General features: G+C 45.6%; 1 protein-coding gene across 1 annotated transcript in view; it reads left to right on the top strand.

The window, feature by feature from the left end:
• The window catches only part of CDC42SE2 (CDC42 small effector 2), a 65,481-nt gene extending 53,362 nt beyond the window's left edge, over window positions 1-12,119 (top strand). Inside the window, exons 4-6 of the mRNA XM_080923018.1 lie at window positions 7,321-7,422; window positions 9,369-9,482; window positions 9,996-12,119. Coding sequence (XP_080779144.1) covers window positions 7,321-7,422; window positions 9,369-9,467 — 201 coding nt within the window. The 3' untranslated portion in view covers window positions 9,468-9,482; window positions 9,996-12,119. The remainder of the gene's footprint in view (window positions 1-7,320; window positions 7,423-9,368; window positions 9,483-9,995) is intronic.
• Window positions 12,120-17,615: the final 5,496 nt, after the last annotated feature.

The raw sequence follows: 17,615 nt of genomic DNA, 5'->3' as shown, positions 1-17,615 counted from the left end.
TGTAGAGCTCTTGAAGTGTGCACGGGGCTGCAGGTTTAGACTCCGGCAACCCAACCAGAGAGACAGAGAATTAACCAATAGCCATAGCCATTGTTATGGGTTATGGTTTTGTGTCTTGTTTAATGTTTTTTTTCTTACTCCTGAGTTATAAAGACACTTATCTTTATAAGTCTTGCGAATGTACAGTCAGTTGCCGTGTATAGTACAAGCCTGGAGTGAATTAATGTATGCTGTTTTGTTTGTTATGTGGCCCGGGCAGGACTTGAACTCATGTTCCTCTTGCCCAGCCTTCTGGGTGTAGAGCTTCAGGTGTGCACCGCCGTGCTGGGCCTGGAGTTGGCTTTGGAAGAAAGAGTCTAATTGTGCTTATTTTTCCATGTGGTGACTTTTTGCCTTACAACTCCTTGCCCAGTAGTCCTTTGTTTCTGCTGTGAGGTCTATTGTAGTGTGTTGTGGCTACATATGTGTCTTTCTAACTTAGCCATTGGCACTAAATGTGAGTCTTCATTCTGCTTTTTCTGAGCTCAGCATTGTGCGGTGTCATGGTTTTTTTTTTTTTTTTTTTTTTTTTTTTTTTTTTTGCTTTATATTGTCCTGGTGTCTGGGAGGGCAGATCTGTCCTTTGGTTTTTATTTTATGTTTTGGTCAGTCTTAGTGAAATCTTCCATACAAATCTCAAAGTTTGTCAGGTTTTCTGAAAGACCTATTGAATCTAACTTTAGTTAGATTTGTATTGAGTTTACAGGTTCATGAAACTGAATAAATGGGCAGACATTCTGAGAAGGCTTGCTTACCTACCCACCTACCTACCTACCTACCTACCTACCTACCTACCTACCTACCTACCTACCTACCTACCTACCTACCTGTTTGTCTGTCTGTCTGTATCTGTCTATCTGTCTGTCTGTTTCACCCCCTGTTTCACCAACTCTGGTTTTATGTGATGCTGGGGATCCAACCTCAGGCTTTGTGTGTGCCCGGCAAGTCCTGAGTCAAGCCGAGTGCCATTTCTAACTGGAAAGCTCTTGGGTGGGGGTGGGGCTTGTGTTTGTGTATTTAGTTCCTCCATTTTTCTCTACCTTTTCCTCTAACTCAGGGTCTTGCTGAATCAAAATTAAGATCTTACGTTGGATTTTAGTCTTGAGCTGTCTAATTTTAATGTGCACAATACTGGTTCATTTGACTATTAGGTTATAAATCAGGGTGATGCACAGATGAGAAGTTTCTTGAAATAAAATCCCCCAATTCCGTTCTTCCACTCTTTGACCCATGGGCATTTGTCACTGTAAGTTGCTGTGAAGAGGCAGCATGGCCCAGGCAGCGTTCATAAAGAGCAATTTTAACTGGGTCCAACAGTCTTCCTAATCCTTCTCCAACACTGCCACTCCCTGATGACTGAGGACTCGGATGTGAGTCTGCTGGTGCCATTCTTATTCGACCACCACCTTCGGGCATCCTGGCCTTTTGAAAGGCACATGTCTGTAGGAGGACTATATCCTATGACGCTCTGCTGTGCAGCTTTAACTTCAAGTGTGGTTAAGTATTGTTTGTTTTTAATAACTTTTGTAGAAAGAACACACGCTATAGCCTTATAGCACCTGTATACTCAGTATTTGTAGGTCTTTAAGAATAATGAAAAATAAAAGCAGTAAATTCATGTGTTTTCCTCCCATACCTTGTCAGAGACGTTTTATGCTATAGACTTGAGCACGCAGCTCAGAAAGAAGGTTACCTTTGGGGAGGGGCTTATGTGTAGCTTGGACTATCCTGGAATTCTCCTGCTTCATCTCCCAAGCAAGTGCTGCATGTCAGCCGTGAGAAGTTTGTCACACAAACACACACTCAGAAAGAAAGTCAGAAACGCCTTTTGATGAATATGAAGAAAAACAGCTGTTGTTTTCAAGTAACGTAAAGAAAAGTTCCAGCTTTATTTTCCTGTGCCCACCCCAGTGCCTCACACAGGATCGCCCAGTCCTTGCCTGTCTGCAGGCTGTATGAAGAGACCCCATTAACTGGCAGCTTCCCTGCCTTGTAAACAGTGCCTAAAAGACGCCATTGTTGTAAGTCATCTGACCACATCTGGGAGACTGTGTGCAGTCACAGGTCCTGTTGTGTGGTGGCTCGATGCCTTTCTTGGTCATGACTTCTTAAAAGGCCAAAGAGAATTTGCTTCTCTGACACCAGTAGCACGGGCTTATTGTTTTCTCCCTTTGGTTTTATGAAACTGCAAGAATAGAGGGTCAGGCCTTTGCTTGAGGTTATTGTGGTCAGTTTCTGTCTCACATGACTGATACACAAGTACCTCAGAAACTTCCATTTTGTTCCTTTTAAACAAGTAACAGGCTGATATCAAAGTTTAGAATGAAATCCTTATCACACCCATTTTCTGTAACTAAGGACATGTTAGAGATTATCCAGAATTAATAACATTGATTTGGCTAAGAATACTTACTGGCCATTCTTCCACTGGACTTGATTTCAGTTTTTAGTATCTAAGTTGGGCGCTCACAGTGACCTGAATTCTCAGTTCCCAGGATCTCGCATCCTCTGTCCTCTGGGTACTTATGCACACAAATTTGTGCATACATGCACTCACATGTGTAATGTTAACACAGAACATTCTCCTCTTCCCAGGTTCAAGACCAGCCTGGTTTGTATTGTTACTGATTAGTTTGCATAGCTAACTAAATAAAATATTTATGGCAAGACTCTAGGTAAGGCCATAGCTCTCTTCTTTACTGGAGAAAGACAGCCTGGATGTTTTCAGTACTTAAGGAGGAGACTCCATCATGCTCCATTTAAAGTGATGAGGGACAGCCTGACGGGGTGGGGGTGGGGGGTGAGTGTTTCTGTGCTTTTCAGCTCTAGAGATGTGAGGGAGGTGGAGCTCACAGCACCTAGGGCTAAGTATAAATGTCCTAACTACAAAGGCAGGTGTTCCAAGGAGGTTGAGGCAGGGGGATTGCAAATTCCAGGCCAGCCATGGCTACACGGCATGATTCTACTGCCCTCAATCAACCACCAACTGCTAAACACACAGTATTTTTCAAACATAAGGTTTTTTTGGGGGGTGGCAGCACACTTTTTCAAGTACATCGTATTAAAATTTCAAGACAAACACAGATGCAGTTGTCAGTAGCCAGGGGAATTCCACAGCTGGGCCTCAGCAAAGCAAAACAGGAAGCTGGAGAGGGCGCTCGCAGCCCTGCTGTGTGGACTTGGGCAGAGTCACTGTGTTTCCTGAACACTTCACTCTTACAGGCTGCCAGCCATGTAAACAACCCAGGTCGTACTTAAAATGCTTTTCCTTCTATGTAAGGTCAGGGTTTAGAGGCACAAATGTGCACAGTTGTGCTAGAGTGGAGGTGCTTTGGCAAAGATCTCTTCTTCTATGAAGTTTCTGCATCATTACATCATAGCTGAGCGTCAGTATCCGATGGTTTGGAGTTGACACAGGTCTCACCACCTTGTGAGCCTTGCTTTCGTGTGCTCTGTGTGCTATCTAAGTGTGTTTATGGACCTGGAGAAACTCAGCTGACCGAGACAAGATGATAAGCCAGGAGTTCAGATTGATTTTGGTTTGTTGCGGTTTAACCTGTCTGAGTTCTGTGATTAACAAGGAGTGACTCCTGGTATTTGTAGCCATAGCCACCACCCTCAGAATAACTTAGTGCTATGGGATCCATTTAAATGAACCTCAGGAAACTCTGAGTAGATCAGCGCCTACATGGAGAAGGGGTGGGGAGGGACTTTTAGGAGGATGGGTGTGCTCACCGTGTTGTCTGGTGTGAACTCATGTGCTTGATCTACACCCTCTTCCTTTCCATCTTCATCTCTTGCTTCCTCTCATCTTAAGACTGTTTGTTGACAGCCCTGTGCCTTTTGTGATGAGTGAGCTGGAGGCTTCTCACCTTTGCCTTTATGTCAGAGAGTGCCCTTGGAATGTGTTTGTACACTTTCCCTCAAGGCTCAGGGTGCTGGGAGCACTGAGCTCACTATGGTAGCTGTTCTCTGAGCCTCACCCAGGAGTTGAAGTGAGTCACCTGGTGTAGGGGTGTGGGCCATGTGTCATTTCTCCCAGGCACCAATAAGAAGTGTCTTCTTGGTGGGCATGGAGATGGGGGCATGGTACCTCTGCAGTCTTGAGGGCCAGGAGTCCTGTAGATCCTTTGCCCCAGGTTGTAGAGCTGATGTCCTTTTCCACTTGTGATGAAGCCACCATCTCTGCCATCATTGGTACTATAGGGGGCAGAAGGTCTGCTAAGTGATCTGATCATGATTTGCAGTACGTACAGGTGGGTGAACTAGGATGACTGGCTTCTGAAGGCACTTTAGCAGTTACTTGGATATTAGCAAGAAGAAACGGGAACGAGGATTCTGCCATATCACTTTTCTTTGCTTTTCAAGGCTCTTTTACAGAATTATGACTTATTGCCCCACACAGGAATAGTGGGGAGGGAAGTAAGATGAACGTGGTGAGTGCAAACACGCATGCTGAATCTGGGCAAGCTAAGCAAGAAGGGCCTGGACCTTCTTTTGACTTTCTGAGACCTTCTAGATTAAAAATGAGCGTTGCACCAGGTCACCCTTACTAAAGGTCCGGAGATTAAATTTAGAGAAACAAAGCACAAATGACCTGGGTGAGCTATCACATGCTTTTAATCCCAACATTTGGGAGGCTGAGACAGGGGGATCTCTTGAGTTTGAGGCTAATACACACACACACACACACACACACACACACACACACACATAGTTCCAGTATAGCCAGACTATATAGTGAGATCTGTCTTCAGTATGGAAGGAGACACAGGTAAGAGTGTTGACTCTTTTAGAGGCTAGCCTTGCAAGTGCTCACAGTAGCTTACCATGTCAGTAACATCTAAGTGAGCTCTTGAAAAATCATAAGGGCCAGGGAGAGAGATGGTGTGCTGTGTAAAGGTATGCGCCACGAAGGCCCAGTGACCTGGTCTCAGTCCTCAGAACCCATAGACAGGTGGGAGGAGACAAGACTCCATAGGTCATCTCCCCATGTGTGCCCTGGCACAGGCCTCCCAATAATAGTGATACTTACAATTACTTATTGTTGCTGCTACTAAATAAACCCTCTGATCCAGAATTGCAGCTGTAGGCCAAGTGAGAGATGCCATCTCAGAAACTGAGGGCGACTAGACTTGGTGGCACAGCTTTAACCCCAGCACTCAGGAGAGGCAGAGGCAGGGGGATCTCTGTGAGTTCAACAACAGCCTGGTCTCCAGAGTTCCAGGATAGCCAGAGCTATGTTATGTAGAGACCCTGTCTTACAACAAAAACAAAATAAAAAAGCCTGAGTGAGATAGAGGGTAAGATTGAAAAGGAATCAGTGGGTGGGTGAATTTGTATGAAGTTGTCAAAGAGTAAAATAGAACAGAAGTATCTAAAAGGAAATCCACCACAGCCACGCTCACGTAAAATTGTCTAAATTCAGTGGGTCATTTAAAAATGGCATGAAGGTAACAGTGGGGGCTGTTGGAGGAAAGGGGTTCAGTGGGAGAGGATCTGAGAGGGATCAGAACACACTACATACACATGAGACTCAGAAGAAACTTGAACAGTGTTTAAAGAAAGAGACTTGTTTTAAAAGTGCAAGTTATTTTCCTATAACATGTTATGAAGAGACATTTAAAATAATGGATGAAAACAAAGTGAGTCTCTCTCTCTCTCTCTCTCTCTCTCACACACACACACACACACACACACACACACACACACGGTAAGCTAGGGAGCATGAACAGAAGCATGAACACATGGGTAAGAGTCACTGTGTTACCATTCAGAGTAACCAGGAATAAACACCATTCGGCTTAGAGGGGAATCAAGTATTTCTAGAGAAAAGAATTCAGCTGTTTCTGGATCTTATTTAGCAACAATAAAAAATGAAAAGACTGTACATGTGAACTCTCCACTTCTCTGTGTTCTGACAGACAAGCTGCCAGATTTAGGCCTTACTAGAATGACAGCAGCATTGCAGTTTCATGGACCTGGGGAGTTGTGTCCTGAGGTTTCATTCCTACAGTTCACAGTTCCCTGCAGATTTTGAAGCTGTGTGCTGTCACAAGGGAAGCCTGCTGTGAGGACAGTGACCCAGCTACACTGGTGGCTGCTCTCATGTCCTATCCGAGGGATCTGTGCAAACCTCAGATGAGCAGGGAAGGGGCAGGAGGTGGGTGTACCCGGAAGCCAGCATGCCTGCTGCCTGCTCACTGGGAAACTGGCTAGCGCTCCAGCTGAGCATGGTGACCACACCTGTAATCTCAGCACCCACAGCTGAGGCAGGACGGTGAGTTCTAGGTGAGCCTGGGCTGTACTGATGTGACCCTATCACAAAACTAAAATGTGGTTGTCAAAAATTAGGAAGCAAGCCCCAGCCTTGTTGGGTTTAGACAGAGTGTCAGTCTGTGCAGTGAACAGACCAGTGCTAAACCTTACCCCTCCCCCAGACTAGCTGAATGACAGACTCATTCCAATGTGCAGAGGGCAGCTGGAAACAACCCAAGTAAATGACATCAGAATATAGAGCTAGAAAGTTGTGCTTACAATCAAGAGCTTTGAGCTCAAATCCCACATGTTCTTGGCTAATGAGGAGGGAAATTTTACATTTGTCTTACTTGTAAGTTATTTTTGACATAAAACTGTGTATCATTGGCATTATATAATGTTCAGTGTTTTTATGTATAATGTTTTAGTCAGAATAACCAGTTCCTGAGACATCTTTTATTTTACCTGCTCATGGCAGTGAGTGCTTCTGTTCTTAACATTTGGGAAATAAAAGCAGATGGTCAGGAGTTAAAGGCCCCCTTGGGCTACATGAGATTCTCTCTTTAGGAAAGAAAAAGTACTGTTTGTTTAGTTGTGTGTTTTCAAAAGCTATCCATAATGTAGCCTGGCTGGCTTCAAATTTAGGGTCCTTTTGTCCCGGTCTCCTCAGTGCTGGGGATGCAGGCATGTGTCACCAGCACGCTTCTTACTACTGTTTTATGCCAAAAGCTTCCAGATACTCCTTCAGGTAAAACTCTGTGTGGCTGTACACATCACAGCATCATGGGGGGGGGGGGTCAAAGGGCAACCTTGAGTTAGTTCTCTTTCCATTGTGGACTCCATAGATGGAAGCCAGGACATGCACAGTAAGCTCCTTACTGACTGAGTGGTCTTGGCTGTTCATCCTCTAGAGTTTTGACATTTCATTGTTAAAGGGAAAAATTAAAAGTATGAGAATTGGGGTTTCAGACCAATGTGGGAGAATAAGGCCATTTCCTCAACACGGTCTTTTTCATATTTTAGAAGAGGCGACGACGGATTGACCGAAGTATGATCGGGGAGCCAACCAACTTTGTGCACACGGCTCATGTAGGATCCGGAGATCTATTTAGTGGGATGAACTCAGTAAGTTTGATCATGGGACACACACACAGGACTGTGGGACAAGGCCCAGTGGGAAGACTTGTGTGGGTCCCTTTCAGTAGCATCATGTCAAGTGAGTTCTGCAACTAGATTGTGCCAGTCATGGGTGGAAAATATTTGGAAAGAAATATTGTGTCCTTTGGCGCACACCTTCCCCGTTGTCACTCCCTGAGCAGCAGTGTCTGGCGGTTATCTGTACATTGCTGACACTGTTAAACACGCTGCATATTCAGTACAGGTGGCAGTGCTCATGGGAGGTTATGCAAAGGCAGACCACTTTATGCAGGAGCAGCCACGCCCAGGAGCATAGTTTGTGCACTTGAATGGAACAGGTTACTTAATGATTGATTCTTATGCCACCATGGGACTCAAAGCTCAGCTTTAATTTTATATTTATGTCAGTCATGGTGGGCTGAGCTTTTAATTCCAGCACTCAGAAGGGAGATCTTTGAGTTCTAGGCCAGCCTGGTCTACATAGTGAATTCTAAAACAGCCAAGGATAGAGACCCTGTCTCAAAAAAATCAACAACCATGAGTACTTGCCCTCCTGTTATGAACTGCTTTTTATATACTTCAAGGGTGAGTTTTATTTATGTGTTGGTATGTGCATATGTCACATTTGTGCAGAGGCCAGATTTAATCTAAAGATGGAGGCTGAGCTTCTGCCTCAGGCTGGTGGATGCCAGGGCATTACTTAGCTGCCTGTTAAGATGAAATGTAGCTCTTGTGCTTGGAAACATCCTCAGTCTTGTTTGTGCACAGTTCAGAGTTTTCTTTAAAATTTTCCCATTAGTTTGCTTCACTAGGTCTGCTGTGTGCTTCTACGCTGACAGCAGCAGGTTTTGCCTGCAGGCCACTGGAATCCTCTCTGGGACCATGATTCTGCAGAACCAATATGTCCTCTTGGGCAGCCATTTCATTGGATGAGCCTGCTGTCTCTTTAGTGCTGAGTTCTTGCTGACAATGAACAGTCAGGGAGGTTTTGGAAATTACTGCTGATAGTTCCCATCTACATAAACACGACTGTGAGAGAATTGTGTTTCCCTGTGTAAGAATAGTGACAGTTAAGACAGGACCATGAATAGAAGTGCGGTTTGTCCAAGGAGATGTTCCCACCCATCTCTGTGTCCTGAGACTGGAGCAACTGTTGCTAGGAACAGGCTTGTGTGTGAAGGTGCCCGCCTGGCCTGCGCTGTGTCACTGACCACCTCTGAACACAAGGCTCGTCCCAAGGTGTCCAATGACTTACAGACTGAGTTTTGATGGGTTGGATGTCTCTGGCTGTTGCTTTTTACAGGTGTAGTCTGCCACACCTGCAAGCTTACTTTTTAATGCCAGCTTCTTGCAAGCAAGAGCTTTGTGAACCTTTAGCAGTGGTAGTGTTAAAACACTGTACACCTGCAGTCTCTCACATGTCTGCTCACGCTGACAGGGCCACTTTCTGACCTTTAGTTTGACACTGAAGAATTAATTTATTTGTTTATTGAGGAAGCACACACCTCTTTTTTTTTTAAAAGACTTGTGTGGCTTTGAGTTCTAAAGTCTTGACAAGTGGTCCTGGAGAGGCTCAGTATGTTGGGTATAAACTGAGAAAGACCGAACTGAGCTGAGGTCACATTGCATCACAAAGGGATGTGGATGAGGTCATACCAGAAGCAGCCATGAGTTGTGAGTACAGGCATTTAGTTGTAGTGTGTGCAATGCCATTGGGCTGAGATGCTTCACGGAAACCAGTGTCTCGAGTAAGGGCAGTGGGTCCTGTACGGCAGAGTTCTTAAGCTGTTTAGAGATGAATAAGCTCTCCCTAGACCGCGGCTGACTAACACTGGGCATCACCTCCAGATTTCCTGTGTGCTGAACCTGGAGGGAAGTCACTGTCACCTTCTCTGGTTCCTGCTGTGCATCTGTTCTGTTCCTGTTTGTTTTAGGTCAGCTCCATTCAGAACCAAATGCAGTCCAAGGGAGGTTATGGAGGTGGAATGCCTGCCAGTGTGCAGATGCAGCTCGTGGACACAAAGGCAGGGTAGCCCTGGTCCCTCCCCGTGAGTACCTCAGAGCTGGGGTGGGGAGCCTCTCCGTTAACCAAGTCTTAATCTTGCGGTTAAAAAAGTTAAGTCAAATTATCTTTCTTTGTGGCCTTGGCACATGCTTGATTTTTAGATTTAAACGCCAGGCTGTCTACCCATCTTGAAGGCCTTAAGAGACGGTTGAGGGAGAAGGCTGTGATTCTGGTGACAAAATGCTGCTTTGTCCTCTTACCAAGAGGACATTATATATATATTTAATTATAAGCTTTTCAAATGAGAAATAAAATGACTACTTAAAAGGAAGGATTTATTTACCTAACAGTGTAAAAATAATTAGAATTTTTTTGACTTGATGTGGCGGCATGTGCCTTTAATCCCAGCATTTGGGAGGCAGAGGCAGGCAGATCTCTGAGTTCAAGGCCACCTGGTTTACATAGTGGACAGCCAGGACTGTGTAGAGACCCTGTTTAATTAAATAAAACAAAAAAACTCCAAAAAATAATTTGAATTCTTCTTTTGTTTTTGTAGGTCATTGTGAATTCCTGTATTTTCTCTGTCCACAGTTCTATTTTTGTCTTGTGATTGGATTTCTTTTATTTTAATTATAAAAAAGAAGTGTGGCGGCAATCTGTTCACCCCTGTGATCTCCAGCAAAGACGTTCCTGCTCCAAGGAAGGCAGCGTCAGGCCGACCTGCCTCGCCGTCAGCGGCATGCATGCCTGGGACTCTCAGTCCTTTGGATCGTAGCTGAATTTTCAATGTTTAATTGACATGGATCGGATCTTAGCATGGTCTTTTCTGTGACTGCTAGCACTGTATTGTAATTTTTCCACTTCAAACCTTCTCATTGCCCCTCTGCCTTATGATTTTACTGGTAAACAAAGACCTGTAATTACTGCCACCATGTATGTATATTTTGAAGGTATGAGACCCACAAGCACAATAGTCCTTTTCATCTGTTGGAAACTTGAGCGGAGCTTGTCTGCACACTCCATGTGCTGCTCAGAGGAGACCCCGAGCTGCTGCAGCCTGAGGATGCTCCTCTCAGATATTCTGAGTGGGTTCTGGTCTGACTAGAGCAGCGACAGGAAAGCCTGCGTTCCAGAGGCAGTTGCTTGGCTGTAAATGTTCAGTGTATTTATTTGAGAGAAAGGACCTGTGATTGTGAGCAGATGCAGTCTGTATCTGAGTGTTGTGAAGCCCATTCAGTTTCTCAGCACCTTTGTCCTGTTAGCTCTTCTTTGTGTACCTGGCGCTGTTTTCTAGTTAGTCTTTTGGTGTCAGATTCTTTCCACTAGCTGTGTGTAGCAATTCTGGCCTCTTGTTACCAGCTGTGACTTGCAGAGTCCTTGGCCCTCTGTGTTCCACTTACTATGGAGGCTGTGGCAGCTCCCAACAGCAACCTGCTGCCTGGCTGACAGTGATCGGTCCTCACAGTAACATTCTGTGGTTAGTAAGAGGCCTTAGCTCAGGTCCCGTTCTGTTCCTCTTCCCTGCTGAGTGTAGGTAGCTGGGCCCTGCGGTCCACATCTCTTACTATCTGACTGTCTTTGATTGATTAGCATTTGTGCAGAAGATTAGAGCGAGGAAGGCACGTGGGTCCTTGTCTAGAGAAGCTGTGATCTTTTCCTTTCTGCCTTCGCCTGTTCACATTGTGAGAATGCTGACTGAAGAGCCGCTAGGCTGACGCAGGCAAAGCCGAAAGCATTTTTCCTCTATTTCTCCCGAACATGACTTACCAGTAGGTGGAACACTGGATGACCCGAGTCTTTGATTTTGGAATTCTTACCATTCTTAGGTGTCAATCCTGAGCACAGAGACGCTCTCTGTCGAGGAGAGACGTTTTATTCGCTGTTGTCTTTCATGTACCGTTTGGACACCGCACTCCAGAGAGTCTGTTGTTCTGCTTAGCCAGGGTGAGGCTCCTGCCAGGGCACTGCCGTGTGCAGACTCTTTCTGTATAACAGGGATTTCTTGGCATTGTTGGCACTGATGGATGGGACAGCACATGGAGCCATTGTCCCCTCCCCCACCACTGTTTGCTGCTCCAAGGCCAGTATTAATAAGCCAAAGGCTCCTGAAGCCCGTGATGGTCCTGGCAGCCTCTGACCTCTCAGCACAGTGAGACACTGTACTCAGGGCACCGCCCGGTGCCCTGGAGGGTTCCAGTAAGGTCAAGAACGGACAGAGTAGCCTGGTACACGATGTTTATGGAGGCCTAAGGATGCTGGCAAAGGTGCAGGGAGACACACTTCCCACCTCCCTACACAGGGTTGTAAACCTTGGGAACTTGTTTGTCCCCTAGTCACACATCTCATTTTTAAATTGGAGCGAATAGGATTTTGTACCCAGAATTTATTATATTGTTAATACTTCTCTGAAATACATGGTAACAACTAGTAAGAAAGAGAAACGGCAGATTGCAGCAGTGTGCTGGGCGCAGCTTCTCCAGTGGGCCTGGAAAGCTTTGTCCATTGGCTTCCCTGTGGCCGTTACACGGGGCCATTGGCGTGGAGCAGCTGCTCGCTCTGTGACTGTGCTCAGCACCAGGAGACAAGATGGACGTATTTTTATAATCTAAGCATACTTTTTTTGTACATTGTGTTCATTCTTGAATAAAGTGAGCTCACTGTTGGCTTGTAGATATTAAAAAGAAAGTATTGATTTTGATTCAATAAATGTTTTCTTTTAGTCTTTGGATTTTTCTCCTTTTTTAATAAAATTTTACCCACCATACGTAGGGAGCCTTCTAGTGTTCTCCAGTGACATCCCATGGGTACAGACAGCTTGTCATTCTTTTGTTTAAAAGTTTTTTTTTTTTTTTTTTTAAATGTAAACTGGGGGAGGTGGTACAGGCCTACAGTCTGAGAGGTTACAGCAGGGGGATTGTGTTCATGTGTTCAGCCAGCCTTTGAGATTACTACTAGGTGTAGCATACCTTTAATTAATCCCGGCATTTCGGATACAGAGGCAGGCAGGCCTCTTAAGTTCCAGGACAGCTAGAGCTACACAGTGAGACCCCATCTTAGAAAAACTGTTCCAAAAGACACTTCACAGTCAGAGATTGTATTCCTTCCTTCTTTAGGGTCTTGCTGTGTAGACCAGATTGGTCTCAGCAAACTCTTAGGCCAACAAATCCTCCTGCCTCAGTTTCTGAGTGAGTTAGTTGCTTATTGCTAAGCAGAACATGTGGCTGGTAGGCGGAGGATTACCGTCACCTGGACTCGGGGTGGAGCTCAGGTGGCCAGGCTTGACCACAGGCTCCTCTGCCACCTTGGTCGACACATCTCCAGCAAGTGTCTCCAAAGCATCCTATCAGAACGGGATCACATTCAACTGATTACTCCCCGTGTGACGCTTCATGGCTTCAAGGAGGGTGACAGCCAATCTGGTGGGTAGGATCTAGCAAGTGGGCCAAACACTGTGACACAGAGCACAGGCCCACGGTGTCATTTTAACATCTGATGCAGAAGAGTAAAGATTAGCTTGCATCACTCCACTCACAAGAGCCCCAAAGTGGCAGGAGCGGGGGGGGGGGGGAGAAGGGGGGGTCAGCTGGATTTCGAACTACCACATGGAATCCTATAAACAGAAAAGCCAGATTTGTCGACAGGCTTTGATAGCTTGCCCTGTATGTCCAAAGACACTGACATGAAGTTGACTTCAAATGAAGTTCTTTTCAGTGACAGGACTTAACCATTAAGTATATTTGTTGTCTTTGGGTCTCCTCCTGTGTAACATTCAGAACTTTTGTGACTTGGCTTCAAGTTTTGATGGTTTTGTCCCCATCTTCATTTATATATTTTATCCTATCTAGAATAATTTAACCCCTTTATTGTAAGATCTTAGATTTGTATCAGCTGTAACATTCTTATGGGCTCACTGATCCTAGGAGGTCACATCTCAGCAACAGCTTTAGAAGTGTCAGTAACCTTGGACTTCGTAGCCTTCCCCTGACACCACCACCCCAATTTCAGGAGATTACATTGCCCTGTTACGAGAGAGGCTGGGTGAGATTTGCTTGAGATCTAACATAACAGCATGTGACAGTTTTCCAACAGGATTCATAGCCAAAAGATTTTTTTTTCTCTATAAGAATGAACCCAGTGATCTAAATATTCATAACTACTCTGTCTGCAGATGGAGGCAGACAACGTGAAAAACTAAGTATTCCTTCTCTTATGAAGACATCCAATTGCAGGATAATAGAGTTATTTTATGAAGCAGAGTAACTGCCTGTCAAACAGCTATTTTTTCCCCTTTTGTTCTTTTTAAACTTACAAGTGTCATTGGCCCTGGGACTACTAAACAGCCATAAAAACTTGTATCTAAGGGTCTTAAAGCCGTAGCCTCAGGTTGTTTTCTCGTTGAGTCTAAGAAAAGTAAAAATAAAAAAATCAAGAGTATCTAGGTGTGGAACTGCAGAGACATAGGACAGGCAGAGACAGGCGTAGGACAAGGGAGTCCCAGTAAGAACATATTGTCCCAGAGGAACTGGCTTGGAGACCCAGTAGAAACAGCAGACACTAGGATACGGGAAAGCCCCCCCCCCCCCACCTTCCTCCCCAGAGTGCACAGCTAAGGGACTTCCTGTAGAAAAACTGGCTACTATACTAAAGCGGGCCAGCCTTGAACAGAAGTTTTCACCAGCTTGTGTAGTCTTCAGGTTTATTCATTCTTTCAGATCTCAGCCCCAGGTTACACTTTGAATATAAACAGAGAAAGGAGACTACAAATTGGACACTTGGACAAATGGAGATTTACACAGCAAAGATATTGCCAGAAAGGCTGGAGAAACGGTTCAGGAGTTAAGATAACTTGCTACTCTTTGAAGGGGACTTGGGTTCAATTCCAGCACCCTTAAGTGACTCACAACTGTCTGTAACTTCAAGTCCAGGGGATACAGATGCCTGTTTCTGGCATCTAAAGGCATCAGGCACACAATGGTGCACAGATATTCTCACAGGCAAAAGCATCCACACACGTAAAAATAAATAAAATTAAAAACCTTCACATGAAGAATAAGGCCATGAACCAGACAGAGAAAACAGACACCATCTAGTTACTGAGCTGAGGAATCCAAGGCTGGCCTATTTGGAACAAAGAAAGAGGAAGAAAAAAAAACCAATAAAAAGAAAAATAAAGCCATCCAGAGTTATACATGGGAAGACTGCCTGCCACGTTGATGGACCCCAGCAGTGGTGCTGTAGGGTGAGAGGTAGGCCTTCTCTAGTCACACAGCCACAGTGCAACAGAACTAAGGCAGAGTGGTTCTGGGCGTGAAGAAAGACCCGCAGTCACAGAAAGGCAATGACTGATGTGTGGTGGGAAGAAAGCGGCTTTTCAGTCAATGTGAGAAGTGACGTGAGCTGCAGGTACTCATGGCACCACACACACGTGCTCTGAGTGCCATATATGAAAGGACTAGGAAAATTGAAGCACAAGTCATAAAGAAGACACATTAGTTTGAAATGAGGGACATCTTTTCCAGGGATTTGTGCTGGTTGTGGTGGCACACATCTTTAAGGAGGCGGAGGCAGGTCTATCTCCATGTGTTCCAGCCTGTCTACATAGTTCCAGGCTAGCCAGGGGGCTACAGAGACAGACCTTATTTTCAAACAAAACAAAAAGTGATTACTGCCCCTCAGAGGACCGGTGCTCAGTTGCAGCATGCACACTGGGCTGCTCACAGTTGCTTGTAATTCCAGGGGATCTTCTGTCCCCTCAGATGGCATTGGTTAGCCCCTCACAGAGCAGACCAGCTGCTTTTCAAGACAGGGTTCCTCTATGTTGACCAGGCTGACCTCAAATTGAGATCCACCCACCTCTGCCTTCTTTCTGCGTGCTGGAATTAAAAGCATGTGCTACTTCACTGAGCTCACATCTTACTATCCAGCTCTTCACACTTGGTCAATCCTTTCTACCCACACTATTTCATGTTCTGCTATCCCTCCTCCCTTAAGCTCCCTTGCTCTCATTTTGTGGCTCACACTGGTACTCCACTTTGATAGAGCACACCGAAGACTTGAAGCCATGTGCCATTTGTCTTTGGGCCTGGATTCCTTTCCTGTGTTTATTGGTGATACTGAGTTCAATCCAGGGCTTTGGTTATGCTGTGCAAACTACCGCTGAGCTACATCCCTACCTCACTTTGCTTCCAATTCTGTCCACTTGCTTGTAAATGATCCTCTGTGCAGCTGAAGTCCGAGGATGGATATTACTACGTCCTTGTTGCCCACTCACCAGCTGATGGACAGGCACAATGTCTACATTTTCTAGTTACTGTAACCTGAATGGATTCAAGGCCCACTTCTCGGGGCAAGGGACCAATGCCTGGCTCTAAGCCTGGCTGAAAATCTGAGGAGGTAGTAGGACCACGTAGGAACCGTACTTCTGATGGTTAACTACATGGACCCAGCAACAAACTGCCTTCTACACACCCATGCTTGCTCCTGTAGGCAGAGTAGCCTTCATCTTTCACCAGAGACGGCGCCCCTCAGCATTCAGTTAATGAAGAACAGTTGTGGGCTCAACTCTGAACAAGTCACTGACACCCCTGCCCCTTAATGCTTAGAGCACAATGTGGAAGAGGGGCGTGTTTGATTCAGGAGACAGGTGACAGGCTATGTGTCATGGCAATGTCGCAGCTTGGAACAACTGCGGTTTTCTGAGGTGACCACAGGAAACCAGCCTGTGAAGAAACAGCTAGGGAGGTGGGTGGGGCTCACAGGACCGTCCTTTCACCTCAGGATGATTGCCAGTGCATAGACTCCAGGAGTGAGAATCACTGTCTTCAGTTGTACTCTAGTTGTACTGAGCCCACTAGGCTCCAAAAGGCAACGTCACACCCATGGAGACACATGGAACCGGTAAGTTCTAAACAAGAAATGAATTAGAGATTTGTGAGGGGAGTGTGGGCAGGGAGGTAGGAAGGTGGGAGATGAGAGCCACCAGTATGCTGGGCGTACAGTCTTAGAACTAAACCAACTAGAAAGCCCAGTCACATTGTAGCATGGCGCCACCTGGTGTCTCTCTTTTCTTTCCCTTTCTCCACCCCCTCCCCCCTCTCCAAGGCAGGGTTTTTTCCTTGGCTATCCTAGAATTCACTTGTGGAGCAAGTTGGTCTCAAATTCAGAGACCAGCCTCCCTCTGCTCCCAAGTGCTGGGATTAAGGGTGTGTGCCACAGCAACTTGGCTGACTCTAAAGGTTCCTAACTATGCCCTGAGAGACTCTTCTCTCCAACTGCCAAAGAATTCGAGTTGCAAAAATTCAAAACAGAAGCCCACATTGTAAGACTGGCTGAATTACAACATTCAGTCCCAGCCTCCTAGAACCCTAACAAAAACAGAAGAGAGCTAGACTTTAGACCTGACCCTGCACTGTTTAAGGAATGCCTAAGTTTAAAGTTGTGTATTGACCTGTGTGGGCACACATGCATGGAGACACAATTTTGGATCTCTGGGTCTCTGCTCCTGCCTTATGTGGATTCAGTTGTTAGGACTGCAGGTCAAGCTCTGTAGAGGACTGTCCGCCCTTTTGGTATGCACTTTACATATTTCCCACTGGAGGGATGTGAACCAAAGTATCTCCCTACTTTCCAGCCTTGTTTGTTTGTTTGTTTTGACAGAGGGCATCCCTGTAGAACTCTATCTAGACCAGAACTGTTTTGATGGTGGAATTACATGTGTGCTTCACTCAACCATTCTTTAGCCCCAAGATTCCAACCGGTAGGTTCCACACACGCAGGACTCACCAGAGCTGCAGTCTGTGGGTTTTTTTTTTTTTTTTTTTTGACAGGTTTGACTGCTCCTTCCCCACTCCTTATCAAGCTCACATAGCCAGGCTAGCCTTAAACTCTCATGCAGTGGACACGGTACCTTCTGCTATGGAGTTAGTCCTCTCCCAACAGGCCCAACAGCTTCAACTACGCTCTTCGGTTTTCCCATCGTGGCTTTGGGGAGTGGGGAGCTCTTCTTAGCACCAACTCGCAAGCATGTTACTGTGAAGACTTCTCAATTACGGTCCTTTCTTGTTGCTAACCATGGCTACGTCTCCTCTTACATTGTCACCTCATATTTTCCAAGAGCTGACCTGTATCTACTTTGGGCATATTACCTAATTACCTAGTTTATGCCGATATCTATTAA

Source organism: Micromys minutus (assembly GCF_963924665.1).
Source record: "Micromys minutus genome assembly, chromosome: 10".
NCBI lineage: Eukaryota > Metazoa > Chordata > Mammalia > Rodentia > Muridae > Micromys > Micromys minutus.
Note: the sequence above shows the minus strand (reverse complement) of the source record. Positions and strands in the feature narration are given on the sequence as shown.